Source organism: Pangasianodon hypophthalmus, chromosome 23, assembly GCF_027358585.1.
Source record: "Pangasianodon hypophthalmus isolate fPanHyp1 chromosome 23, fPanHyp1.pri, whole genome shotgun sequence".
Lineage (NCBI taxonomy): Eukaryota > Metazoa > Chordata > Actinopteri > Siluriformes > Pangasiidae > Pangasianodon > Pangasianodon hypophthalmus.
In genome coordinates, this window is record NC_069732.1 from 17,920,323 (window position 1) to 17,946,107 (window position 25,785).

General features: G+C 38.6%; 1 protein-coding gene across 7 annotated transcripts; it reads right to left on the minus strand.

Annotated features, from left to right (window-relative positions):
- Positions 1 to 4,273: 4,273 nt before the first annotated feature.
- On the minus strand, positions 4,274 to 25,785 carry LOC113536336 (dynein axonemal assembly factor 8). 7 transcript variants are annotated; one of them, XM_026930218.3, is made up of 30 exons: positions 25,378 to 25,780; positions 24,096 to 24,206; positions 23,616 to 24,011; positions 23,405 to 23,519; positions 23,140 to 23,275; positions 22,730 to 22,954; positions 21,777 to 22,049; positions 21,372 to 21,498; positions 20,874 to 21,065; positions 20,627 to 20,779; positions 20,337 to 20,525; positions 20,109 to 20,222; positions 19,862 to 20,006; positions 18,721 to 18,997; positions 18,551 to 18,618; positions 17,093 to 17,247; positions 16,849 to 16,975; positions 14,708 to 14,839; positions 14,451 to 14,618; positions 13,608 to 13,910; positions 13,478 to 13,525; positions 13,336 to 13,374; positions 13,084 to 13,253; positions 12,754 to 12,976; positions 7,991 to 8,085; positions 7,742 to 7,862; positions 7,369 to 7,586; positions 7,201 to 7,286; positions 5,243 to 5,312; positions 4,274 to 5,140 (listed from the first exon to the last, which is right to left on the minus strand). In XM_026930218.3, exons 1-30 carry the CDS (start codon positions 25,447 to 25,449, stop codon positions 5,069 to 5,071), a joined length of 4,620 nt encoding a protein of 1,539 aa, XP_026786019.3. In that variant the 5' UTR covers positions 25,450 to 25,780; the 3' UTR covers positions 4,274 to 5,068. The 7 variants fall into 7 exon arrangements, 6 of the variants coding, with proteins under 6 accessions (XP_026786019.3, XP_026786018.3, XP_026786017.3 ...); XM_026930217.3 differs by having other exon boundaries at positions 7,369 to 7,583; positions 21,372 to 21,501; XM_026930216.3 differs by having other exon boundaries at positions 21,372 to 21,501.

Below are 25,785 nucleotides of genomic sequence, written 5' to 3' on the forward strand. Positions count from 1 at the left end.
AGCAATGGTGCTTTTTGGGTGCAGCTTCAGTATCTATAGAAAATGTCAAATCATCTTTGATTTCAATATTTAGGAATATACGAATCAGGAAATAAACATGTATTTCTTTGATTACAAATTTAAAACTGGCTTTCTTTTTACGTTGTTTTGTAATGTTTTGAATTGTAGTGCTCTTTAGTGTTTACAGATAAACAAATCTATGATGTTTATTATATATTTTTTTTTCTTTCCAAATTTGAGAGTGTAATGTGCTTTGGTTAATGTAATTGAATGACCTACTACTGTGTTAAATAGTTAAATAGTTTTCTTTTTTTTTTAGTGGTCCTTTAATATTACAGCAATGAAACAGTGCATTGAATAGCCAGGTGCACACAAGTTTCTTTGACCTTGGGATAAATGGTTTACTTCTAAAGGGATTGTGATTTACGACGAACACGGCCCAGACCTGCGTAGGTTATTTCAAATATATATATATATATATATATATATTTCAAAATAACCTCTCTCTCTCTCTATATATATATATATATATATATACACACACACACACACAGTTCTGTGCAAAAGTCTTAGGCACATGTAAAGAAATGCTGTAGAGGAAAGATGCCTTCAGAAATAATAAAATTAAATGTTTCTACATTTTAAAAAAATACTATAAAAAGCAGTAAACTGTAATAGATGAAACAAAGTCAGTATTTGGTGTGACGACCCTTTGCTTTATAAAAAAAATTATTAGTCTCAGGTATAATATATGCAGTTTTATAAGGAAGTTAACTGGTAAGTGTTACTGAGCATCTTGCAGAAGCAGCCACAGTTCTTCTGGAGACTTTGACTGTCGACTCGCTTCTTATTTCTGCAGCGAAACCCAGCAGCCTTCATTCTGTTTTTATCTGAAAAGTGTCTCTTATGGAATCAGCTGCTTTCTTTACTGACATACAAACATTTTTCTGTAACGTTTAATTCTGTGCTGGAAAACTAATGTCTGGAATCTAAAATGGTTTTTGTACTGAATCAATAATGTAGAAGTCAGAAACTAAATATCTGTGACAAAGTTTGTACTAAAAAAAAATATAGGGTGCCTGAGACTTTTGCACAGTACTGTGTGTATGTGTGTGTGTGTGTGTATATATATATATATATATATATATATATATATATATATATATATATATATATATATATATATATATATATAAAGTGCATATATGATTTCTATTTGTCTTTTTTTTTCCTTGCTCCTTTTTGTATTGGTGTTTAAAATCAGGTGTGTTGTAGCTCATGAGCAGATCAATTGGCTTGAGATGCCGTAGAAAAAACAATCATTGCATATCTTAGTTGTGTTAACCAGCTGAAACGCTAGCTCACATTGCCATAAATGTGTGTGTTGCGCTGTGGAGGCCAGGTATTGAGCAAGGCATGGCAGCCAGCAGCACCGAGGTATTTCTTTAGAAAACATGAAAAGCTTTGAACAATATACTCGTCCATTTTTGAAGCGAGGTTCGAGGGGGCGTGTCCTTTCTAAGTGGCTGACACAAATCTGTTGTTATGGATCACACTTTAGTGTTGTGTCTAGTGTTCAACACTTTAAGATATTTCATTCTAAAGTCAGTTGACAGTTGTGTGTCTTTTTTTTTTTTTTGTCAGATGTTTCAGTCAGATAAGGGAGTGTATCCTCTCATTAGGTTCCTGGACCACACTATAGATTTTTCGTAAAAAAATAAATAAATAATAAAAAATGATGCAATTGCTGCATCTGGAATGTGGCAGGCTATGTACAGAAAAAAAAGAAGTCTTGAAATCAGACATCTATTCAACCGAACCAAAGTGGCATTGTAATTTCCTTTTTTTTTTCTTTCTTACTTAAAACCTTCAACTTAATAATTTACAATTATGACAGCCTTTTGTGTTTAATTAGACAGAAACTATGCCAACTGCTTTTGCTGACAATATTAATGGATTTAAAGTTTATGTTGTAGTTTTACCAAAGACCTTTACTGTTGTTTCCCCTTTTTATTTCTATGGAGATATTTTCAGTTTAGCGTTTAAAAGAATTAGCTGAAAAATCAGATTTCAAATTGACCGAATGTTATTTACACTGCTGTGTGCATTTAAAATAACGAAAGGAATCAGTATAGACCTAAAGAAGCTGTGTCGTTCTTTTTCATTCATGTATTAGGGTTGAATTGGCTGTTATCTATAGCGAAGGAATGCCATGGACATGAATCAAATTTGTGTTAATAATCTTATGTGGCCATATGGATTAGTGCTTATTTGAAGTATATACAATTTCTTTTTTTTAATGCTAATAGTACTTTATAGTAAAATTATTAAGCCAGTTTTGAAATATTAGTGATTGTGCACTACTTGTATTCTGTCAAAAATGTAAAAGAGTGTGTTTGGACTGTAGGGTGCTTTCTTTAGTTTCCATTTGACTGGTGTTTGTTTGTGTTTTTTTTTTTTTTTTTTAATTTTATTAAAAAAAAATCACATGAATTACAATGCACGTTTTACAACATAGTCTTATTTGAGTTCAGATTTATTCTTGTAGTGTGTCCAAATTGTATATCATGATTTATCTAGAAGGGTAGATGTATATCCGAAGTTAAAGGGGGCTCTCGAGCTCTCGTATAGCGTAATGGCTGATGCAGACAATAGGTTGTGTTCATCAGAGGACTGTAGATTGTAAAATCTTGGCCTTGATATGCATCTAATTTGGCCTAACATTTCTTGCATGTGGTATTAATGAATCATGCTGTGTATGGTTAAAACGTGTATGTGGTTATGTATTATACAATACTAATTGTCGATGTCCTGCACTAATGCTAATTTGTGCGAGACAAAATCTCTCCTGAACAAATGTGTGCCTTTGTATAAAAATCTGTTTGTAGTATTCTTTGATTGATCAAGTGTCTATTTGTCATATAAAATGAGCCAAATTGTTGTGCCTTGGGACATTTCTCCATGGATTCCTCAGTGTGCAGGCGTCCTGCTGTAGTTTTACACATTTTTTTATTGTATTAATGACTACTCTCATGCCTTCATCCTTTGGGAAGGTGCAGCTCTCAGCTTCCTTCACAGATAAGTGTTGCGTATGGCTTGCACGAGCACTTAAAAGCATGCTGTCCGTACGTATGATGTATTGCAGAAAATCGTATATTTAAATCAAATAATAATCAAGTCAAAGCTTCGAGTATGACCTGAATTGATTACGGTGTCAATCACTATACTGACTTTACTACATTGCTGCATTTTTCTTGTAACTTTGTATATGGTTTGATTTGTGAATGAAACTGTAACCTTGGCAAAAAATATTTTAGGTGTTACTGGTGAATTCAGTCACAGCATGAATTTAACTATTCCCTAATTTCACAGCCCTATGTCTGTGTCAGCCATCGATTAGTAATCACTGTTCAAAGAAGTATTTCTGTTCCGAGTATTGGAAATCAACGGCCAGGCAACTGTTATTAAAGAAAAGCACCAAGTAGAACAGTGTAAATTAACTGTAATGGAGTTGTACCATAACACACTGCAGTGGAATAATCTTTTTTTTTTTTTTTTTTTTTGGTGAATTGTTTTTTGTTTGTTTGTTTGTTTGTTTGTTTATTTTCTATTAATATGATTATTGAACCTGAGGATTTATGCAATCTTGTGTGTATATATACATATGTCTGAACCTGGTTAAATTTACCAGTCTAGCTAGGAGAAAGTAATACTTTATTATAATAGACGTTGGTAGGAAACAGACAAAAATAAAAGCCAGGATTGAAATGTTCTGATTGATCTAATGTTGAAACCCTGAATATTGAATGTAATTAAATATAAACAGAAGTCAAATTCAATTTAAAATGGATCACTGGAAAGAAACATGGACAGCAGTGGATCTACGATGTAGCACTAGATGTATGAATTGCGATACATGACAAATAAATTTTAAGTTAAACACAAATGCAGTTTTCAAGTTTGTGTATTTATCAGTGTAATGATTAGATGGGAATAAGAGATGTATTTTCTCAGGGTTTTACAGTATAACTATAGAATAAAGACGTGTCCAATTTCCAGTGGAAGCTGCAGCTGCAGATTTATTTGCTAAAAAGGTCCAAACAAGTGACCTTTTATAATGAAGAAACATATCTCTTATTTTGGTACCGTATGCATTGATATATATATAGAACAGCTTATATTCTAATTAGTGTTTAACTATATATCATATACAGGTTGCTGTATTATTTGGTGTGTGTGATATCAATACAAAACCACAACACATTTACTGGGAGTTTTAATCTGTGGAGGCTTCTTCATGGAATAGTTGAGTGTATTGATGGAATTAAAGATCAAAATGGATTTTCTTCACTAAAATTTAGGTAAGACATGATTATTATTATTATTATTTATAATGCGTAAAAGTTTTATTCATAGTGTATCATTTAAAATTGTTAACATTTATGTACACTACAGCAGTTATGCAATGGTTTACAAAATCCATGGAATTATTTTTATCATATTGGGAATTAAAAATAATTTTTGATCTTAACCTTGTGTAAGTGTGTTGTATTCTTCTTTTTTTCTTTTTATTTTTTTAATGCCTCCACCGTTTTTATGCCTGATTGTGTGAGGTTTTCAGGTTGTCCATGTTGTTGTTAGAGTGATATCTCAAGAACGATTTGTTGAAAGTTTGTAGGATTGACGTGAAGTTATCTCGATAAGCAGCAGATGAACTGATTCGATTTTGGAATTGATCTAAACAGGGTCAAGGTCACAGTAAGGTCAAATGTCTGAAGTAGATTTTTTTCTTCAATAACTTTTGGACCACTTTCCTTTAGCTCTTAAAATGACTTGAATTGCACAACAAATCCTCATAAAGCCACAGACTGTATTAAGCATTTCTGTAATAAAGCAACACAAAAAGCTTCAAAATTCCTTTAAAACACTTGAAGTGGTTTTAATACACAACCTGTAACACCACGGATATATGCGCAAAATTAAAATACACATTTTCCATGCAATTTATAGCAAAATGTAAAATAAAATATTCATTGATCACACTTTAGTAACGGTATATTGATGCAGATTATTGCGGCACTATGCTGTGGTGACTGTCAGGAGAGAGAACATCAAACAGGTAGCACAGTAACTTCACTGCCTGAGGTGCAAAAAAGGGAAGATATTAAGCACATTTTCACAGGGAAGCACTGAAGACTGCAGTGTGTGTGAGTGAATAGTGCATTTCCTACATCTTTCTCACCTCAGGTTCAGTGCCGGGGTAAAGAAGCATCTTCCTTACTTTCTCCAAGTCTGGCATATCCCGACAAACCCTAAATACACAATCAGCTGTTATCTCCATACAGCCTAATAATAATAATAATAATAATAATAATAATAATAATAGGTTTATTTTATATAGCGCCTTTCTGCAAACTCAAGGTCACTTTACAATATGAAAATAGATAAATGTGACAGCAGACAAAGAACCAAAGGAAATAAACAAGAAATCCATGGCATGAATCGGATCATACAGTCAGAGATCAGAAAAACAAGAAAGAAAAAGATGTGTTTTAAGGTGGGTTTTGAAATCCTGTAATGAAGAAAGATCACATATGTTTTTGGGAAGAGAATTCCAGAGTGTGGGGGCAGAGAGACAAAACGCTCGTCCGCCAATCGATGCTAACCTGTGGCGTGGAGTTAACAGTAGACCAGGATCTGAAGAGCGTAATGTGAGAACTGGGGAGTGAGTATGAATGAGATCAGAAATGTACGGAGGGCGAGACCGTGAAGGTGATGAGGAGAATCTTGTATTGAATACGGAAGCGAATGAGTAGCCAGTGAAGTCTGTGTAGGATGGGAGTAATATGAGAGGATTTCTTAGAAAAAGTGAGAACCCTAGCTGCAGAGTTCTGGATATATTGGAGCTTATTTAATGTTGTGTTTAGTAAACCATAGAAAAGAGAATGACAGTAGTCGAGTCGAGAAGTGATGAAGGCATGATCCAGTGTCTCAGCCTCACTGATATTTAAGAAGGGACGTAAACGAGCAATATTACAGAGGTGAAAGAAGGTAGATTTGGTGAGTGAAGAAATGTAAGGCAGGAAGGAGAGAGAGGAGTCAAAGATTATACCCAGGTTTTTAACGGTACTGTAGCCTACAATACAGTCATCTCTGTTAAAGTCGCTACGTCACAACACACACTGGAACTGCTAAAATTCAGCAATTTGCATTCAAAGGTTGTGTCTCAAATTGACCCCAGTTCCATAAATAGTGAACTAGTATTTGAAATTCAGGACACCTAAGCTTTTAGGAAATCCTGTGCTTTCACAAGTATACAAACCACACATTAGTAGGGCAGTGAGCTTTTAGGCATTTACAGGCTGCTATAAAACCTACAGCAGCTCTGTCACTACTGTTACGCTTCTGATGCTGGGACTTTTAAAGTGGTCTTAAACACACTAGCTCACTTAAAGCACACATTTCTCCTCTGTTGCATTTCCCTGAAGTCATTTTTACATTGTGAATCCTAGAAACAAGCTTATCCCCAGTTATACACTCAGCCCCAGAATTATTGGCACCCTTAGTAAAGATGGGATTTAAAAAAAAAAAAAAAGTTTATGAAAAATGTCTGTGTTTAATGAGCTTAATTGCACACTGAAAGTATGAGAGAAATTAACCTTTAATTGACGCAAATTTCGTTTTTGAAAAATTTTCCAGCATGTAGCTTTGTATAACCCGATTTATTTCAATGTATTTTATTTGTATGTTCTCTAATCTTCCCCATGTTAATGAATGACCTTGAACTTGGCCTCTGTGTCACGTAGTATTTATACCCCAGTGAAACAGGAAGTCATGGACGAATGCTTAAGAGTTCCTAACCACTCAGGTCAACTGTAAAAAATTTAAAATATAAAGAGGAACATGCTTTATTTGTTTTGTTGTATATTTTGTTTTGTATATTTAAAAATTTTTTAAATTATTTTAAATAGATTTACTTCATTAATGGTTAGAGTTCTCTCATATTTTCAACGATATTAAGCTAATTAACCACAAAGACATTTTTCATAATACATTTTACACAGATGTACCGAACATGTCAATAATTGTGGAGCTGATTGTGCTGCTTAATTTATATGGAACAATGAGACAAAAGATACACAGAAACCTAGAGTTTAATCTCTTTGGAAATGCTTAAGAATAAAACACGTTCATTTCTACCTTTCAAGAATCAAATCAAAGCATGTCACGATGTTGTCCATTTGCAGAGCGAGAAGAAGACATGGTCCCTCACACAGAAGAGGTTCCTGGTTAGAGTACAATGATTTTATAATGAATAACATTGAAGTAATGATTGTAACATCTGCTCTGTGAAGACTGAGGACTTACTTTAAGCTCTTTACCAGTGGTGGGCATCAGGAACAGAGACAGGTGAGTTATTTGGGTTTGGTCTAGTGAGCAGAGTCTCCCGGCCACCACGTGGCAGCCTGAGCTTAGCAGTCGTTGCAGCAGATCCAGGTGAAGAGGTGGGCGGCTCAGCTGGAGTACACACGAGGGCATAATGAGGCACGTGGTCTGGCAGAGAGCACTGCGCACTGAGAACCCTGCTACCACCGAAACACAAACAAACAAACACTACTGGCCCGTTCTGGTACACAAAGTTCTAACGCAGTGTCAGCACGAGTTCAGAACAGAACATGACAAGCGTTTCTAAGCTTTCTGGGTTAAGAACAAGAAGGTATAATAAAAATGATTGCTTTACCTCCAATCAATTCTGACTTCTCCATGAGAGACTGGAAGAGGTTGTTTTTGGCCGAGTTAGCGATGGTATGAGACTGCTGCCGTTCCAGACTAGCCACTGGGTCTGATCTCAAACAGCGTATCTGCAATAAAAGAACATAGATTACCACCTGAAGTTATTTTTGGCTTTCTGGTTTCTGGAAGAAACTGATAGACACCAGCTTAAGATTCCTGACTTCTCAGAAATCCTGCACACACCAGCTTCCCATACCTGCTCATGCTTCATGACTGATGTTTCTGTGCAGCATACACCTTCTGGGAACATCAGCTTTAAATCCTGCACAGCCTGCGGATAAGAAACTGATCCTAAAGCAGAAAAAAAACAAGAGACTTTGGTGTCCACAGGCACAGGTGATAACTTTAAAAACAAATCTCTGTAGGACAGAGGCCCACCAAGACCTGCGTTTGTCAGCTTTGCTCTAAAGAGATCCTTTGGGTGTCATGTGAGGATGTTACGTTGCGGCGTTTTGTGAGTACTAAATGACAAGCAGAGTGATTGTGGAACAGTCAAAAGAACATGGACTGGAGTTCTGCGCAGCTTCGTCTTTGTGCTAGAAGGCCAGGCCACCCATGAGAGACTTGGGTAGAAGCTGCTGCACAGTAGGGAAGAGACAGGGAGGTGGTGAGTACAGAAATTTCAGCAACAGAGGGGAATTTATTGGAAGTTAACTAGGTTGATGGTGGAGCTTCAGGTGTGGTCTTTCTCACAAACATCAGCCATTCATACCTCCACTGTAACTGAAAGTCAGCAGCTGCCATGCTTGGTAGACACTCCACACTTGTTTTTTTTCTAGATTTGTCGTGTTTAAAATGAAAACTGAATCAAATGAAAAGTAAAGGTGTTTCATTACTCCATGTAATGTCACTGTTCTTTTGCCAAATAATCCCAGCTGCTGTATGCAGTAGTATAGCTGTTACACACTTTTGCTCTCTCAGTCATGTTGCACAACCATTTTAGCATTGCATTGTGGGCTGTGTGGTTATAATGTGGTGAGTATGGGAGGGACAAACCCGAATACTAGTCATCTGATTTCTGCTCAAACTGCATGACTGATTTCTCAACAGGAGTTTTAATCACGTTACAAATGTGCCTACATTGTGCAAATGCTTTAGTAATGTCAGTGACCCCACTAACAATGCGTGCAGTTTTATCCACTTCACAGCACATCAGCACCTACTGTACGTCCGATTTGTTTTTGTGATGTTTCTTTTGGACATTTTCTCTCAATGTCAGTAGTAATCATCGGATCCAAGCTTGTTAACATTCAGGTGAAACAATGAAGGTGGTCACTCCTGCACAGCCGATAACACGTGAATATGGTTACTAGGCAACACCACGCTGATGATAGCAAAGTCAAAGCTCAACGTTGCATACTGTGACACTCCTAACACTCCATGTCCATTTTTATTTTCTGAAATGTCAAAAATTCATTGTGACCTGACATCTCGGTCGAACACATTTATTTGGTATTGTTTACCCTCTCAAAAAAAAAAATGTTTTAGCAAAACTGTGTCAAAATTGCACCAGAATAATACAACATACACCTTTATTCTGAGTCTTCTTTTAGATTCAAAGAAAAAAGTAGTAGGCCTGAGTGAGACTGGCAAGCTACAAAACTACACAGCATGCACCAACACAGACAATTCTAAAGCCAAACTCGTCCCAAGTGTCAAACAAGCTTACCTAGCAGAAACCAAGTAACTGCAGAAGCAAGGAGCTGAAGTCTTTCCAAAGAAGGTTTCTGTTCAAAGGCAGCCAACAGAAACTATTCTCATCAGAACCGCCTGAAATCCTCCATTAGGAAGCATCAATAAATGTAACATCCTCAGTATTTCAGCACTATGTGCATTATGTTTATTACATTATATTTAGCTATGTAAGCTATACAGCTATTAGTAATAGTTTCACTTATGAGAAGTGTGGACAAGTAAGCGTTCGGAAACAGCATTAGAGGCTGTCTAGATGTTAGAGAAGATCCGGGGATAGTGAGAGGATTATAGTTTTGCTACAGAGAAGTCTAGAAGCCTTAGACAGAGACAGTGAGCCCCCAACTCTGGCATTAGAGTTCTCATCAGGGAAAAAGTCTCAGCAGCATAGTCACAAAGCCAAGGCTAACATTAAGGCTCACCACAAGTCCTCTCCGATTTGTGTGTCCAACAGGTTTGTTCCACTTAGTGAGGTCTAATTGCATTCAAATCAAGATGTTCTAGTAAAACAAGGCAAAAGTGAAAGGTCTTAATCAAGTAACTGAATGTGTCACTTCACACTAGATAATGTTGCCCCATTTAAGAGAAAATAACTAAGAGGGAAAGCTATCACCATCTCACACTTCAAAACAGACCACTCAAAGGGTAAACAGTTAATGGTGTCAACCTAAATTGATAATCATCCAAAATGCATGGAGGAGAGCCTTCTTAAATATAGAAACGCTCTTACTGCCACTAGATTAAACATAGCTCTCAATCCTTTTAGTAGACAATTAAAATAATTCCTAGTTATCAAGTTATTAAAGCACTTTATGAATTATTGTCATGACAAACTGTTATGTAAAGAAGCACATCAGTAGAATGTTCAGATTAAACAGACTGAATTAATTTAATTAATTTCCTCCTCAAAATCAACTTGCACCAGTATCTACACATAAACAAATACTACCAGAATCAACCAAAAACCTCTGTTTAAAAAAAAACTCCCTTATTGGCTATGCACCTAAATCTTTTACACTAGCAATGGTTTGATTCAAACCTCCCCTTTATCTCCAAGATCATAGAAAAGGTTGTAACTCAACTGCTGAGCTCATACTTGCATAGGAATCACATGCATGAAATATTGCTGTTAGAGTGATGTCTCATCACAGTACATGAAACAGCACTGGTTACATGGTACATGATCTGCTACTGGCCTGTGATCAGAGATGTCCTGGTTTCAGGAACCCCTCTTTCATGTAATACATGTTTAATTGATGGTGTGCAGTGACATGCACGTACAGTACTTCCCCTTCAGCGAGCTTTTGTACTCCAGTGAGGGCTATGTTACCAGGATGTTAATACTCCCAGTAAGGACACCTTTGGTGAACAAATGTGAGGTGAAAGGGACAAAGAGAAAGCCTAAGGTGGGCGTTTGACTCTGTCAAGGGTTTGTCTTGTCTCTACTGTTTGGTTTTTATGGATAGGATATCAAGACGCAGCCAAGGTTGGAAATGTGTCCACTATGGGGGCTAGAGGTAACACCCTGTTATTTGCTAATGATGATGATGTTCTTTCTGCACCATCCAAAGTGGACATCTGACACAGAGACCTTGCTTTTGGTGGATGAGTGGATGATCCTACACTATATGGCCAAATGTTTGTGGACACCTGCCCATCACATCCATATGTGGTTCTTCCCCAAACTGATGCCACAAAGTTGGAAGCACACAATTGTATAGAACGTCTTTGTATGTTGTAGCATTACAGTTTCCCTTCACTGGAACTAAGAGACCCAAACCTGTTCCAGCATGACAATGCCCCTGTGCACAAAGCGAGCTCCATGAAGACATGGTGTGTAAAGGTTGGAGTGGAAGAACTCGAGTGTCCTGCACAGAGCCCTGACTTCAACCCCACTGAACACCTTTGGGATGAACTGGAACACCGACTGAACCCCAGACCTCCTCGACATCCCAACATCAGCACCTGATCTCACTAATGCTCTTGTAGCTGAATGAACACAAATCCCCACAGCCACGCTCCAACATCTAGTGGAAAGCTTCCCAGAAGAGTGGAGCTTATTATAACAGCAAACACAGGGGAATAAATCTGGAATGGGAAGTTCAATGAGCACATATGGGTGTCATGGTCAGGTGTATATGTACTTTTGGCACGTTGGGATGGTCTTATTGGTGAGTGATGGACAGCGTGAAATGGACACAGATTGGGTCCACAGCAGCAGGGTTACGATCACTGTACTAGTCTGTGAAGTTCAGTTTTTGGACAAAGCTCTATGAGTCCCAGTCAATCTACATCCCTAGCCTCACTTATGGGGAACTAGTTGTATGGTCCTACTGATGACAACATATCATTTTGTGTTCAGAGTAAAGGACAAGCTTGTATTAAACCACAGCGTCCTTACAGAAAAAGGTGGAAGATCAGCGAACCATTATATAAACTTGTTCTTCCCAAGATATACAGTTAAAGGCCCACTGGAAATCTCCATGACTCCACAGGTCACATGGGGATAGAATGTACAGTTCATGTGCCTATGTTTATTTCTTCTGGACTACAATGTTAATGTATGTTGAGAATAAAACAGACACACATAAGAGATGTCAAGACCTTTGAATTATAAGGTTCTTGCAAAAAATCTGTGATTTTAAGCCATAAAGGTTAAATAAACATCTAACTAATGCTTTTTCCACACTTCTAAAAATACTTTGGTGTGAAACCTCTCACATATGTATATTCAGTAGAATGTGGCATAACATATTTTTAACATTAACTATTTTTTGCCCAAAAAGGCTGATGGAGTATAGCCTTATCATTTCAAGGTCTCAGTGTGTCTGGGGAAAAACCAAAAGCATGATGCCTTCCACCTTTTTAAACATCATAGTCAGCTGACCACTAGAGTGAACAGAGGCACTAAAAACAGCTTGATCATTTCACCAAATGATTGATTACATATTGTTCATTAATAAATGTATTGACAGTCGTTTCCTTTAGATATGCCTGAGCCCAATTCATTTATCTTCCTTGAACAATCCTAGCAAATTTCTGACATTCTTCACAGGGACATTATGTTACCTAGTGATACATGAGGTTCAGATGTGACACGTTTCTACACATTCACACACGTGTTATAGGAATAACAAGGGCTCAAATAATTAATAAATAGATTCTCATGCTAGCAACCACTACTAGATAGTCAACATTGCAACTGTAATCAAACAATTTCTGTAAAACTAAAGTTGAAATTAAATGGTACTCCCAGAGTTCTACTACCATAGATGCCGTTATGCAATCTGTCAGTGCCGTAGCTGGCCCTCCAGAAGTGGAGATCTTCAAGTCGTGCTTGAGCTGGATCCTCAGGGCCCAACAACTCCAGGAGCCTCTTAACAGCATTCACCCTCTGTAGGCACAATGCCAGAACAGGTCCTGATGTCAGGTACTTCAATTCCAAGTCTCTCTCAGAAGGCTCACCCAGATGGTTTCCATTTATTAAATCCTACACAAAAATGGATACACCAATCTTTGTAAAAATCATGTTTTCAGTGAATATGTTATTTAATTTCTTGATTCAAATATAAGAATAAGACAGAGGAAGCCAGTGACCTGATGTTCTGATACGTTCATCAGTGTGTTTGCCATCTCTGAGTTGAGCACAAGCATGCGCAAGCCCACTACAGTGAAGCTGTTTTGCTGGATCTTGCTGAGAATTTTGCCCAAGTAATGACTCCAGACACCAGGCTTGAACAATGCCAAAGTGAGGAGAGGCTGTGAACCTACAGAGCACAGCAGCATGAGTCAGTGAGGCAGCCATGAAAACATTCTCATTCTGAAGAAGACTTAAGCCACATTACTTACCTTCTGTCATGCAGCTGAACAAGGACTGACTTGCAGAGCCTGGATTTAGAGAGACATAGTCAGAGTGTATTTTGTATGAACCACTATAAAGAACTGCATTCTCACATTTCATTTTTTTTGCTTCTGGACTCATGAGCCATACCTATGGTTGGAGGTGGCAGAAATTTAAACATAATTCGGCTGCTGTGATCTAGAAAAAAAGAAATACTGCATTTATTTGGAAGAACTTTAGTTTCTCCATCCAATGAATTGTCTTTAAGCTGCATATTCACCTGGGATCATCTCTGTCTTGGTAAAGAAAAGGGTGGCTTGTCTGAAGGCCATTTCAGGGGTGGATGACATCAGCACACTCAGATCTCCAGGATAGTCTTGTGGTAAAAGTCTTTGCATATTGGTGAATGCCTGCGGCCTTCTAACGGCACAGACCAGGGCCGGACAGGAGACCAGGCTTACCACACTATTGTGCCACTGGCGCTCACTGACCTCGAAAGGGCTCAGCTCCTGCGCCTGCTGCCAGGACAGCGTGGGCAGCCATTTCAGAGCCAACAACTCAAATCTGTCCTCACCCACTCCTCCTGGGTGAAAGAACATTTGGAATTTTTCAAGGCCAAATTAAAAAGCACCAGAAGAACAGTCTGTGTCAAATAACTGCACAGAGCAAATGTGTAGCGTATAATTACTGTAAACAATTGACCCTATTGTATATTAATGTATAAGCTTCTTGAATGAGTCATGGTACCTATAACTATGACTAGAGCATGAAACAAGATAAATGGGGCATAACTGTGAAGCTCAGAGTAAATAAATATTTACTCTAACCCTTTTTGTAAATTTTATGGAAGCTGTAACGAATCCCCCTAAATGTTAAAACAAATGTTAAACATCTATTTAAAAATAGTGTGACTTATCTTCTATCTTTATCTTCCTTTAATCATATTTTATGTGTGGAATGCTCAGGGGTCTTCATGTCAAGGCCGTCACCTTAAATGGATACTTCGACTAAAAATTCAAATAGATCTAACGACAAATGAGAGCTAGTTTTGTCAAGATACAACAGTCACTCCAGGACCGCCATGTGACCTTCCTGCTCCATGAATTATGGTATAATTAGTAACCTGCTTGATTTCCCCTGAGAACCTTGTGAAGCAGACTCATGCCCTTCTCCATGATGTTGTGACCAGTCAGTGTGAGAATCACAATCTGCTCTGTCTCACTGCATGAAGGATATCTGTGCTTTGAAAGGACCACAGGGCTGAAGTCTGGTACCGTCCACATGTGGTCTCCTACAGCAATATCAATATGTTCTCCATCAATTTTCATAATGGATGCACAAAAGTACACAAATTAAGTTGACGCTAGTACACCTCTGTACCAAGAAAGTTGAAGAGGTCTTCCATATAAGGTATGGCATGAAAGCAGAGATCTGATGTGAGGTGAACGCTGCCTGGCAGTCTGGTACGAAGCAGTCCCACTAAGCCTTGCAAAGCCAGCTCGTTCATCAAACCTTCAAAAAGAGGAAATATGGGTATCAAATTCCTCTTGCAGTTTTACTAACTCCACAAACTTTGAAGTAATTTAATCTATTTGCCCCCTCCTGATTTCCTCTATTTCTGCATATTTGTCACACTAAATGGTTTCAGATCCTCATACAAAATGTAATACAAGACACAGAGGAAAAGGGTTATGCAACACCGATATCACCAGTGTGAAACAGTAACTGCCTTGTGCCACCTAGAGCAGCAACAACTGCAACCAAATGCTTCCAATAACTGGAGATCAGCCCTTCACATCGCTGAGGAGGAATCTGGGCCCTCCAAAATTTTTTGCAGAATTGAATTAATTCAGCTGCATTGGAGGGCTTTGAAGCATGAAAACTGCTGTTTAAGGTCCTGCCACAGCATCTCAATGGGGTTCAAGTCAGGACTTGGCCACTCCGAAACCTTCATTTTGTTTCTCGTTAGCCATTCAGAGGTCGTCCTGCTCTTGTGCTTTGGCTCGTTGTCTTGCTGCATAAACCAACTGTGCTTGAGCTTCAGATCACAGAATGATGACTGGACATTCTCCTTCAGGATTTTCTTGTAGTGAGAATTCATATGTCAGTTATGGCAAGTCACCCAGGCCCACCATGTTTACCTGCTGGTGTGATGTTCTTATTGTGCAATGCTGTGTTAGCTTTACGCCAGATGTAATGGGATCCATGTCTTCCAAAAAGTTCCACTTTTGACTCATCAGACCATAGAACATTATCCCAAAAGGCTTGTGGGTCATCAATGTGTTTTTTGGCAAATGTGAGATGAGCTTTCATGTTCCTCTTGGTTAGCAGCGGTTCTTGCCTTGCAACTCTCCCATGGATACCCTTTAGTCTAATACTAGTCTAATTGAACACAATTATCAATTAAATTAGGTTAATTGAGGAACTAAGGGGAGCAATTACTTTTTCACACAGGTCAAGGTGTTGGATAATCTTTTTCCTTCAATAAATGAAATGACTGTTTATAAACTGTATTCTGTGTGGCGATGGGGGCGTGGTCAACCGCCGTTTGTGAATGGAGGGCGGAGTCCAGTAGAAGGAATGAGTAACGCACCTGGGAATAATTAACATGGTGCTTTTTGCTCAACGTGTGTGTAGCAGGATGAGGGAGCGCATGGAATGAGGTGATCTACAGAAAAAAGCTGCAGAAAAGCAGAAACATGTGCGTGTGTTTTTGCTTGGTTTTGTTATTTCACAAACGAGGTGCTGAAATGCGTCCCAGTAAACAAGGAGAGAAAATAAAATATAAAAGCCAAGTCATGCTCTCCAAAGGGTTGTCTTTGTCTTATATTACATTTTCTTTGAAGATCTGAAACAATTAATTACAATTTGAAAAATATGCAAAAATAGAAGAAATCAGAAAGGGGCAAACACTTCTGAAGCTAAGGTAGCTTAGCTCCGCCTGTATTTCTGTGATTAATGCTTTTTCTCTCTTGATGTTGCTGATCCTGCTCCCCAACTCTCATCTCCTCAGGTGTGTATAGAAACATACAAGTTTTCTTGAACACACACATCTGAAATTTGCAAGTTGGTTTGCTAAACTGGACACATGCACATGTATCAAATACTCGGGTAGTGTCTATATGACAGCAGGAGTCTTTCCCCTTGGACAGTGATTTTTTTGGTTAGTGACCAAAAAATGGTCCAAAAAAGTTAATTTTTTTTTACTTCAGACACTGAAAAAAGAAAAGGAGCACAATCAACGGTTCATCATTTTTCCTTTTTATCTTTTTTCACTTAATGCCTGAAGGCCTGAATGTTTTAACCCGGTACTTATTGTCTTGCTGCTCTGAACCCACTTGCGCTTAGCTAGCTAGAAGACAGTTATTATTACATTTAAACCATACTACACTTTTTATTCTGTGTTGCAAGTAATTACTGTTTGATTGATCTGTGGCTTAGTAATAAATGTTTTAAAATAGAACAGAACTAGAATACACGACCTCCTCGTATAATAACTGTGTGGAGGATGCGACCTTCACCTGTAGGCAGGTTGGCAGTGTGGCGGAGTGCATTCTCTCTCCTCAGCAACAGCACCAGGCAGTGAGAGAAGAGTTCAAGCAGTGCTTCATCCATGCTCACCACAGGTGCATGACAGAAGGTCAACATCTACCACAACCACATGAAAGGTTCATTACAAACGAAATATAAATCATGGTCTTGGGCTGTGGCTTTCAGATTGAAGTAACTAAGAGTTTGTGTGCTGCAGGATGTAGAGCTGATTACCTGCTCAGTGTTGAGGCCGAGGGATGAAGCTCTCATATTGGATATCTGCACTCTCTGCAGCCCCGTCAGCTGGAAGCCTCTCTTTGCACATGAAGCCAGCACAAAGCTGTAACAACATGGTGGAACCACTGGAGATACGAGCAGAAAGACATCCGCTGCACAGGCAGAGAAAAGGAAGCGTTCAGCAGTTAAAGACTACACACTAATAAGACTATACATTAATAAAGGTATTAAAAACTGTATCATTCCTTGTTGCTGGTTGTACCATCAAGGCTCCATCTTTTGTACTCTATATAGTGTACATTTAAAAATAATTTACAGTACACTAGTGGACCTTAAAGACTACTGATTTACCATTAAAACTTTACGCTAAAAGCTAATTAAAGGTACACCACGTGCACCTTCCCAGGTAAAAGATTCTATACAAATGGTATAGAAATGTTAACCACAAAATGTGTACTCATATTTGATAATATTTAATCCTCAATGTTATAGATGTATGGATGTATTTGATGTATTGTATAGTGCACAAGGTGACACCGAGGCCTGAAAGTGATCTATATGACCTTACACAGGCATCAGTATCCTACTTTAAACAATAACATAAGCATATATGGGAACGTTGAGTCTTGTGAAAAACAGGATGTGGAAGTTTTTTTCATGTAAATGTATATAAGAATGCCCTTCTGAAGAGTTGGGGAGCTTTTCTCTGCAGAGAACTGATCAGCTTGATTCTTGAAAGAATAAAGTCTATAGGTCTCAACACCTCTGCTCTCCGGAGTCATCTTTAATCTTCATTACTACAACAATGATACAAAAGATGCACCCTTCATGGTACCACCCCAAAGACAAGGAAAAACACTTTACTTCACAGAGTGTAGGAGGAGAATGTATTCTGGGTGATGTCTGAAACCATACCTCATGCATTGTATAGTGCACTTGCTATTTTTTTATTCATAAGCAGAATACAGAGAAAATCTAGTGCACTTGCAAACACCTACTAGTTTCGTTTCACTGTGTACTGTACCGGCTGTATATGGTTGAAATGACAATAAAGCCACTTGACACACTGCAACAGTATTCCACCAGTGTACCCTACTGGCACTTCTGCCTCTGTTATGTTTCCAGTATTTCCAAAGGGGTAGTGGTAGGATTCATATTTAATAAAAAAAAAAAAAAAAACCTTCCGGTTTAGGCCACGCCCACTTTGAATTTAAATCCGAATACAGATAGTGTCATTGCGCCACACCCCTATATTACATCTATGTCATGAAGAAGATGTGGTGTAATGGGGTTTATGCAATGCGACTGTACTGTCACACAATGCTAAGAAAACTACACAGTGTGTTTCACATAATCCTCCTGATTCTAAATGATTAACTTCCAAGCATGTGTGGCTGAAGCAGAAATACAGTTTTGTACAGTGTTGTTATTTTGCATTGCTGTAGAAATAAATACCTTTTGCTGTGGCACAAAGCATAGTAGGTGAAGAGGCTGTGTCTCCTCTATCACTAGAACACTGAACCCTGAGGGTAAGATACATGCTTAGTGAGTGTTGAAGAGCTATATGTGACCTTTTGAAACTTATTTTAGAGATCAGAGTAATAGCTTCTAATGTTAGTACTTACTGGGCAGTCATCCTGGGATCATTATTTGGCAGTCTCCCACCAAACCACACACACAAACCCAAGTGAACTAGACTGTCCAGGCGTGGGGAGTGGAACAGAGTGCGCTCTTGGCAGTGGCAGTGTAGGGCATTAATAGAGGCTGGGTCAGTCTTGCGTGCCAGCATGGGGTCTGAGGGCCCAGTAATCTCTTGCCACACTGCCCTAGCGCGAGGACCACGGATAGCCATGGCAAGCAATGGCTGCTCGGAAAACCATCTCTGCCCACTCATCCCAAGCACTGAAAAAAATCAAGTATTAGCGATGTAACTGAATACAAACACATTGTTGGGGCCCAGACTAAACCCTGCCTTACTCAGCTCCAAGATAAAACCGTATTTCTGTGCCACAGGCTGTGCAGAGGGCAGCATATCTCTGTTGGGGTCTCCAAAAAAATAAACATTTAAATAACATTAACTTGTATGTTCATTGCACTTTTTTCTGTCAGTCTTAAATAAATTTTTTCCATCGTTATTAAAAGAAAATCATCATGGACAATTATAAGAGCATTATAACGAAATGCACCCCAAAAGGACCCCATTTTGACTAGCAGCAGCACTGTGTCCCAATTTCCTTCTGACAGCAAACTTCCAACTAAACTTTCTGATGCTATTTGTTGTTAGATTTTGTGAATGAAAATGACTTCTTTTTCCAGGAACCCTGGGGTTTTTCTTCAGTTGTTGCCAGTGTTCCCAGGGCCGTAGTGGTAGGGTTCACATTTAAAAAAAAACATATAAATAAGTATAAATAATTAAAATGAATTAAGCTTTGAGCTTTTCTTATTCTTATTGAATAGTCAAATATTTGGGCTACTAAAGCGTACACACAACATACAAACACAAAGCATAATACATACGAAAAGGGTGTGATTTTCAGTTTGTTCTGGGTCTGAAGAACCTTATGAACCTTGAGAGGTTGAGCAGCCAGTTGAACAGAAACCACGCTTATCAGAGGAATCCGCTCAAGTATGTTACTAGTTCTCATAGGGAAGTAACCTTTATTTCAAAAACGCCCTACACAGTTAGTCTTTCTGCCATGATAACCGTGTGCTGTAGCTAAACACTGCAATATATTAATGCTATTAACATCGTTTGACTGGTTTTACCTGCACTGTTAGCTAGGAGTTCTTTACAAGGGTAGGCGAAGCGGAGGCCGCACACATCCAGGCCTGAGCTGAACAGAAGCTGAAGGGTATGATGTGTTGCCAGTGGGTTATGAAACATTCCCTGGTACACCAAAGCCAACATTACCTGAGACCCAGAGACACATTTGCACTTATTCCTGGAAATAACAGAGTGTTTTTGTACTACGAATGCTACTGAGACTATTGCAAATGACTTTCTCCTTCTCACCTCAGTGTGAGGCTGCTGAGAAGTCGTGGCCTCTGCCCACTGACATATTTGTTCTTGAATGCTGAGTGTCTGCCAGTAGAAACCAGGATTTGTTCCAAAGGCCTCTTTGGCAGGCTGCAACCCAGCAAAAAAATACTATCAGTAATCATTTAAGTCAAACAATAGATCAAATGAATCTGAATAAAAGTCATTTGTTTGGTTTGGTTCATTCATTTCAGTTAGTTTAACCTCTTTGTCAGAGCTAATTGAGACAAAGCAGTCAAGCCTTGAAGAGGGCAAAGAGACGAGTGCAGGATGAGCTTGCTGTTCCAGTAGGTGGTTAAGCTCTGGCAGCCAGGATGCCACTGTCCTCAGCTGAGTCTGAGCCAGGAATTTTGACACTCGCTGATGGAATGATGTCCAGCCCCTCTTCATGTTCTTCAACGGTAATTAAAACAAATAAACAGCCTGATAAAAAAATCCAAACCAAATGTATCAGAACCCAAGAAAAGATTGAGAACTGGGTCTGTAATTCTCACCTGAAATTTGCGTGGAGACGCGGTTTCGTCAGGAGGCACAGCGCAGATGTAAAGTACTAAGGAATCATTCTTCCAGAACTGCTGCAGCCCAGTGACCCAAAATGGCGCAGTGTTTGTCACACTGTCGTCTGCGCTACAGCTGCTGGGTTTGGCCTGCCGCACATCAGACCAGTGCCACGTTAGACTTTAAGTATTTATCCAATCAAAGTTTCCTAAATTTTGCTAATTTAATCACAGTGATGCATACCAATGACATGAACCACGCTATCAGGGAATTGTAAACATGTGATAAGAGTGATGTTGACTCCACTGTCTGTGCCTTTTCTTTTGTTTGTCCTGCCACCACACCAGGGCTCAAGAGGGGCACCATTAAAAGCAAACACTCGCTGCTTTTGAGGTAGGAAGGCAGAGTGCTAACTGATGGAAGATAAGATCCATCCTGAGAAACAAGGATAAGGATGGAAAACACAAAATTTTTATTATAATCTTGTTACTGTGGTAAAGAAACATCAATCGTCCTAGACGACACACTGTTCACTATATAGGACACTTCACTCATACAGTACACCACAATGGATATTAATTAGTGGCTACAGAAATCCCATAATGCAGTGTGCCACTGATGGGGTTTATGTAATGACTGTATACATACTACGTAGGACATACTACGTAGAGTTTATGGAGCCCTTTCGACACTGCACAAAAAGTCCAGAAACTGAAAAAACACATTTTGTATTTAACTCACAGTATCATAAAGAACGTCAGTCATCTCAGCAGCACTCTGCTTTCTGTTTGTAGATTGCTGTGGCCTGAAGGTGAGTAGATACTTCAGATACTGTTGCCGCTGCGCTCTGTTCTTCTGCATGTGGTCACTGCTAATGAGAACTCAACAATGTCAAGAATACATACAGTCTCTTAAATAAACCTAATCACATAAGTGCTTTCGTTAAATCTATCTGATGTTAAACTGTTCTGAAAAATAACATAATGACAGCACTGTGTTGTTTTTTTTTTAAAAAAAAGCTCGCAAATCATGAAAGATTTACAATCAGATCCAACCTTGTGGGGTGTTAGGTTATGTAAATTCATAAAGATTTTTATTTTAAATTAGAGAAAAGTAATTTATGAAAGTCACACAATATTTGTGTACCTCTCATCCTTTTGTGACTGAACTGCAGCCTTTAGTGTTTTATCAGTCAATGCTATAGACTCATCACATGCAGTCGTAATGGGAGCTGGTCCGCTCGGCTGTTTATCAGAAGGTGCATTTACACTTCTGTGCCAAGCTTCCACTACTCCAGAGGTCATTTCTTCTGCAGGCTTGGCAGAATCTTCAGGAATTTTCCTTTTGAAAGAGCTTTCTGGCCTGGTTTGGTTTGCCTCTTTTATTTTTTGGAGTAATAAACTCTTCCCAGAAAGCATCCTAAAAACACAAAAAAGTTTGCCATGTCATATTTAAATAATTGTTATAACATTGTTATGTTATCGATCCTGTAATAGATGTATAATACTAAAACTGAAACTTTGAGGCAGTGTTAAAATATACAGAGGGCACATTTCTTCAGATAATTTGTGCCATTTTGATGTTACCTTTCAAAATGGGAAACAATCTTATGCCAATATGCGTAGAATAGACAGCTGGCAGTGTACACACTACGTAAGAGTAGTATACGCATATTTTTTGGCTCTATGTGACTATATTCATTATAACAGCATCAAACTAGCACTAGTAGTGGTAGCTACTACTGTCCACAAGCATTTGTTTACAATGCGGATGATGCGAGAGGGCAACCACAGTGCACTGAAATCGGCTCCCGGGATCCTGTGGTCCGACTCTTCAATGACTTGATCAAGTGAATAAAAGGTTATGACTTGGGGAAAATAATCAATTTAAAAATAAAGAGCTCTGTGGCAGCACCCGAGGTGGCATTTTAGCCAGAAATAGAGCTCCAAAGTCGGCTAAATTGCCCGACTTCCAATCCAAAGCTATCGGTTAAGTGCAGATGCTTCCCATTTTGGTGATGGTGCAGGCTGTCCACGAAAGAACGCAATCATGTGACCAGCTTGCTCTCTCTATATTTTAACTCTATGGGGAGAGCATACCTTGTTTTATTTACTGCCTCTGTATGTTTGTCTCCTACTCTCTCAGTGGATACGACTTGCTTTGGTAGATCCTCCTGTGCGTGTGTGGATGTATTAAAAATAACTGTTGATTTTGTCTGATGCTCTGTGTTGCGCAAATCAATATATATAGTGGGAGGATCCTTATTTTTCAAATGTAGTCTACTTGAAATATCATTAAAATCATCTGTCTGTCCAGCAGCCTTTCTAGAAGATAAATAAAAAACATTTCAATCACAATCGAATGGATAATAATAATAATAATAATAATAATAATGAAGAATCCTATTTGTACTATTTTGTACAGTGAAAGATTTACAATAAGTGTGTTTTAAAGAGAAATAAAAACAGGAGTAGCCTGATTAATAAACTCCTCATTCTGTTTGGAGTACCTTGTGGTTGTAGATCTACTAGAACTTCTCTTAGATACACTGATTGTCTCTGTCTCTGTATCCTTACATGCCTGTCTCCTGCAGTAAGCAGCCAACTGCTCCATTATGTTAACCTCTGATGTTTTTCTGCTATCATCTATAACACAAAATAAATATTATGACTACGTGCTATTTGTCTGGACAGAAGAACCAGAGGAATGGTATGCCTGGTAATCTGTGAGGCTGATACAGTGAAAAGAGACAAACGTACAGTCTGAAATCAAACCTGTATATTTAAACAACTGATAGAAGTCCAGCTCTTCTTGTTTAGTGGTGTGTTTGCGATGGCCATGTTGCTTAAGAGACTGCAGAACCAGATCCAGATCCCAGTTCTCTAGAGGCTATTAAGAGAAACAGTTGTTCTCAGAATACGCCTGGACTTACAGCTTTATTGTGGCTTCTCTTAAGACATAAATTAACAATAAAATCAGACTCACTTTCAAAGACAAAACAGGATACGATCGTGTATGTATCTGCTCTTTCTTTTCTACAGATTGTGTTTTACAGACTTCTCCAGATGTCTGGAGAAATCGTTCACTTTTAGGTTTTGTACACTCTGATAATGACGTTCCTTCAGCAACCTTCGTGTCTGAGTTGCTCTTTTTCTCTTGGTGCACAAGAGTAGGTGATTTTGGATGCTCCTCAGATTTATTGGTGAGTTTTTCTGGTTCTGGTGAGTTGACAGTAGATTTTTCGAATTGAAGACCTGTAGCAACTTGAGCTAAATTGTCTCTGTGCTCTACAGAGAGCTGAGGTGTAACATCATCTTCCTGATTGTTTAAACCATTATCATAGACGTCAGGGAATGGCTGAGTTTCTGGTTCGAGGAGATCCTGTTTGATGGAGAAACATCAACAGCAATAGGATATTTTCTCTCTCTCTCTCTCTCTCACACACACACACACACATAAACACACCTCAGTTCCCAGTTCCTCCAATGACAAGACGTCCAGGTTAAATTCTGTCCCATCAGGAAACTTGAAGAGAGATGGTCTCTGATAAATAGATAGTTCTTCTTCATTGTCTGACTGCAGAATGAAGGAAAGGTAAGTGATAAGTTTGCACGTTTTTATACAATTATTATGCTACATATATACACGCAAATATAAGGCAATAATTATACATTCACCATCTACTTTAATAATAACACCTGTACACCTGTTCATTTATGCAGTTATCTAATCATGCAGATGCAGGTCAAGAGCTTCAGTTAATGTTCACATCAAACATCAGAATGAAGAAAAAGTGTGATCTCTGTAACTTTAATCGTGGCATGGATGTTGGTACCACATGGGCTGGTTTGAGTATTTCAGAAACTGATGATCTCCTGAGATTTTCACACACAACAGTCTCTAGAGTTTACACAGAATGGTGCAAAACACAAAAAACACTGAGTGAGCGACAGTTCTGTGTGTGGAAACGTCTTGTTGATGAGAGAGGGTCAGAGGAAAATGGTCAGATTGGATCGAGCTGCCAGGAAGGATATAGTAACTCAAATAATCACTCTTTACAGCCGTGGTGAGCAGAAAAGCATCTCAGCATCCACAAAACATCAAACCTTGAGGTGGATGAGCTACAACAGCAGAAGACCACATCAGGTTCCTCTCCTGTCAGCCAAGAACAGGAATCTGAGTCTATCACGGGCACAAACTCTCACAAACTGAACAGCTGAAGACTGAAGAAAGTCCAGGTGATTTTTTTTTCTTCTTCTAATCTTCAACTGTGCAGTTTGTGTGAGTTTGTCCAGTTTTTCCCTTTTTCTGATGTTTGATGTGAACATTAACTGAAGCTCTTGACCTGTATCTGCATGATTTGATGCACTGTGCTGCTGCTACATGACTGGCTGATTACATAACTGCATAAATGAACAGGTGTACAGATGTTCCTAATAAAGTGGAAGGTAAGTGTATATATAGCTAAACTGATGTTAAAGTGGTACTCATGACCCTGGAGCATGTTGTACATAAAGCAGAACCTTCAGTATAGAATACACAGTGCTGTGCTGTAAGGGGAAAAACTTTAAAGATGACACACCAACATTGAGAAGGTGTTTTAGAGCATAAACAGTAAGTTGATGTCAGGGGTCAATCCAAAACCAACACAAACAGCTTGCTACTGGACTTTATTTAAAGTGCTGAAGTTAGACAGCTGGCTAAGTGTTTAATAATTTAATAGCAAATTAACACGTTTTTTACTTACCGAGGATGATGAGTCAAAATCAGGGGAAGGGAGCTGAGATTTGATGCTGTCAAAAAACGAGCTATTCTGCATTTTGGATGTATTTTTCTCTTTTTCTCTTGAGTGTTGTATGGAAGCTAAAGAGCTAGCTGACTAGCACTAGCCTGTTTCACAGCGTGACGCTGCTCTGCTGTTGCCTAGGAGACAGGGAGCGTTATTCAGCGCGCGACTCTTCATGCGTAGTTTATAATGGACTTTCCCTTAATGCTCGAGTTTCTCTCTTCTATTTCTCAATAAATTAGCGTATTCAGTTAATAATGGGCATATTCTCACTGTGGAGCGCACAGGGAACCGACTACAACTGAATATATTTAATTCGATATAAATCTCTGAACTTAATCTTTCAGAAACGCAGGTCACTGGCACCTT

What these genes read in the sequence shown, in the direction of transcription:
- LOC113536336 (XM_026930216.3), bottom strand. Translation starts at nt 25,449, where the DNA reads ATGCAGAATAGCTCGTTTTTTGACAGCATCAAATCTCAGCTCCCTTCC. An exon ending in TCTCAGGGGAAATCAAGCAG is followed by an intron (nt 13,911 to 14,450) that starts GTTACTAATTAT and finishes TCTTTCACCCAG; the next exon opens with GAGGAGTGGGTGAGGACAGA. An exon ending in ACCCCGGCACTGAACCTGAG is followed by an intron (nt 5,141 to 5,242) that starts GTGAGAAAGATG and finishes TTTGCACCTCAG; the next exon opens with GCAGTGAAGTTACTGTGCTA.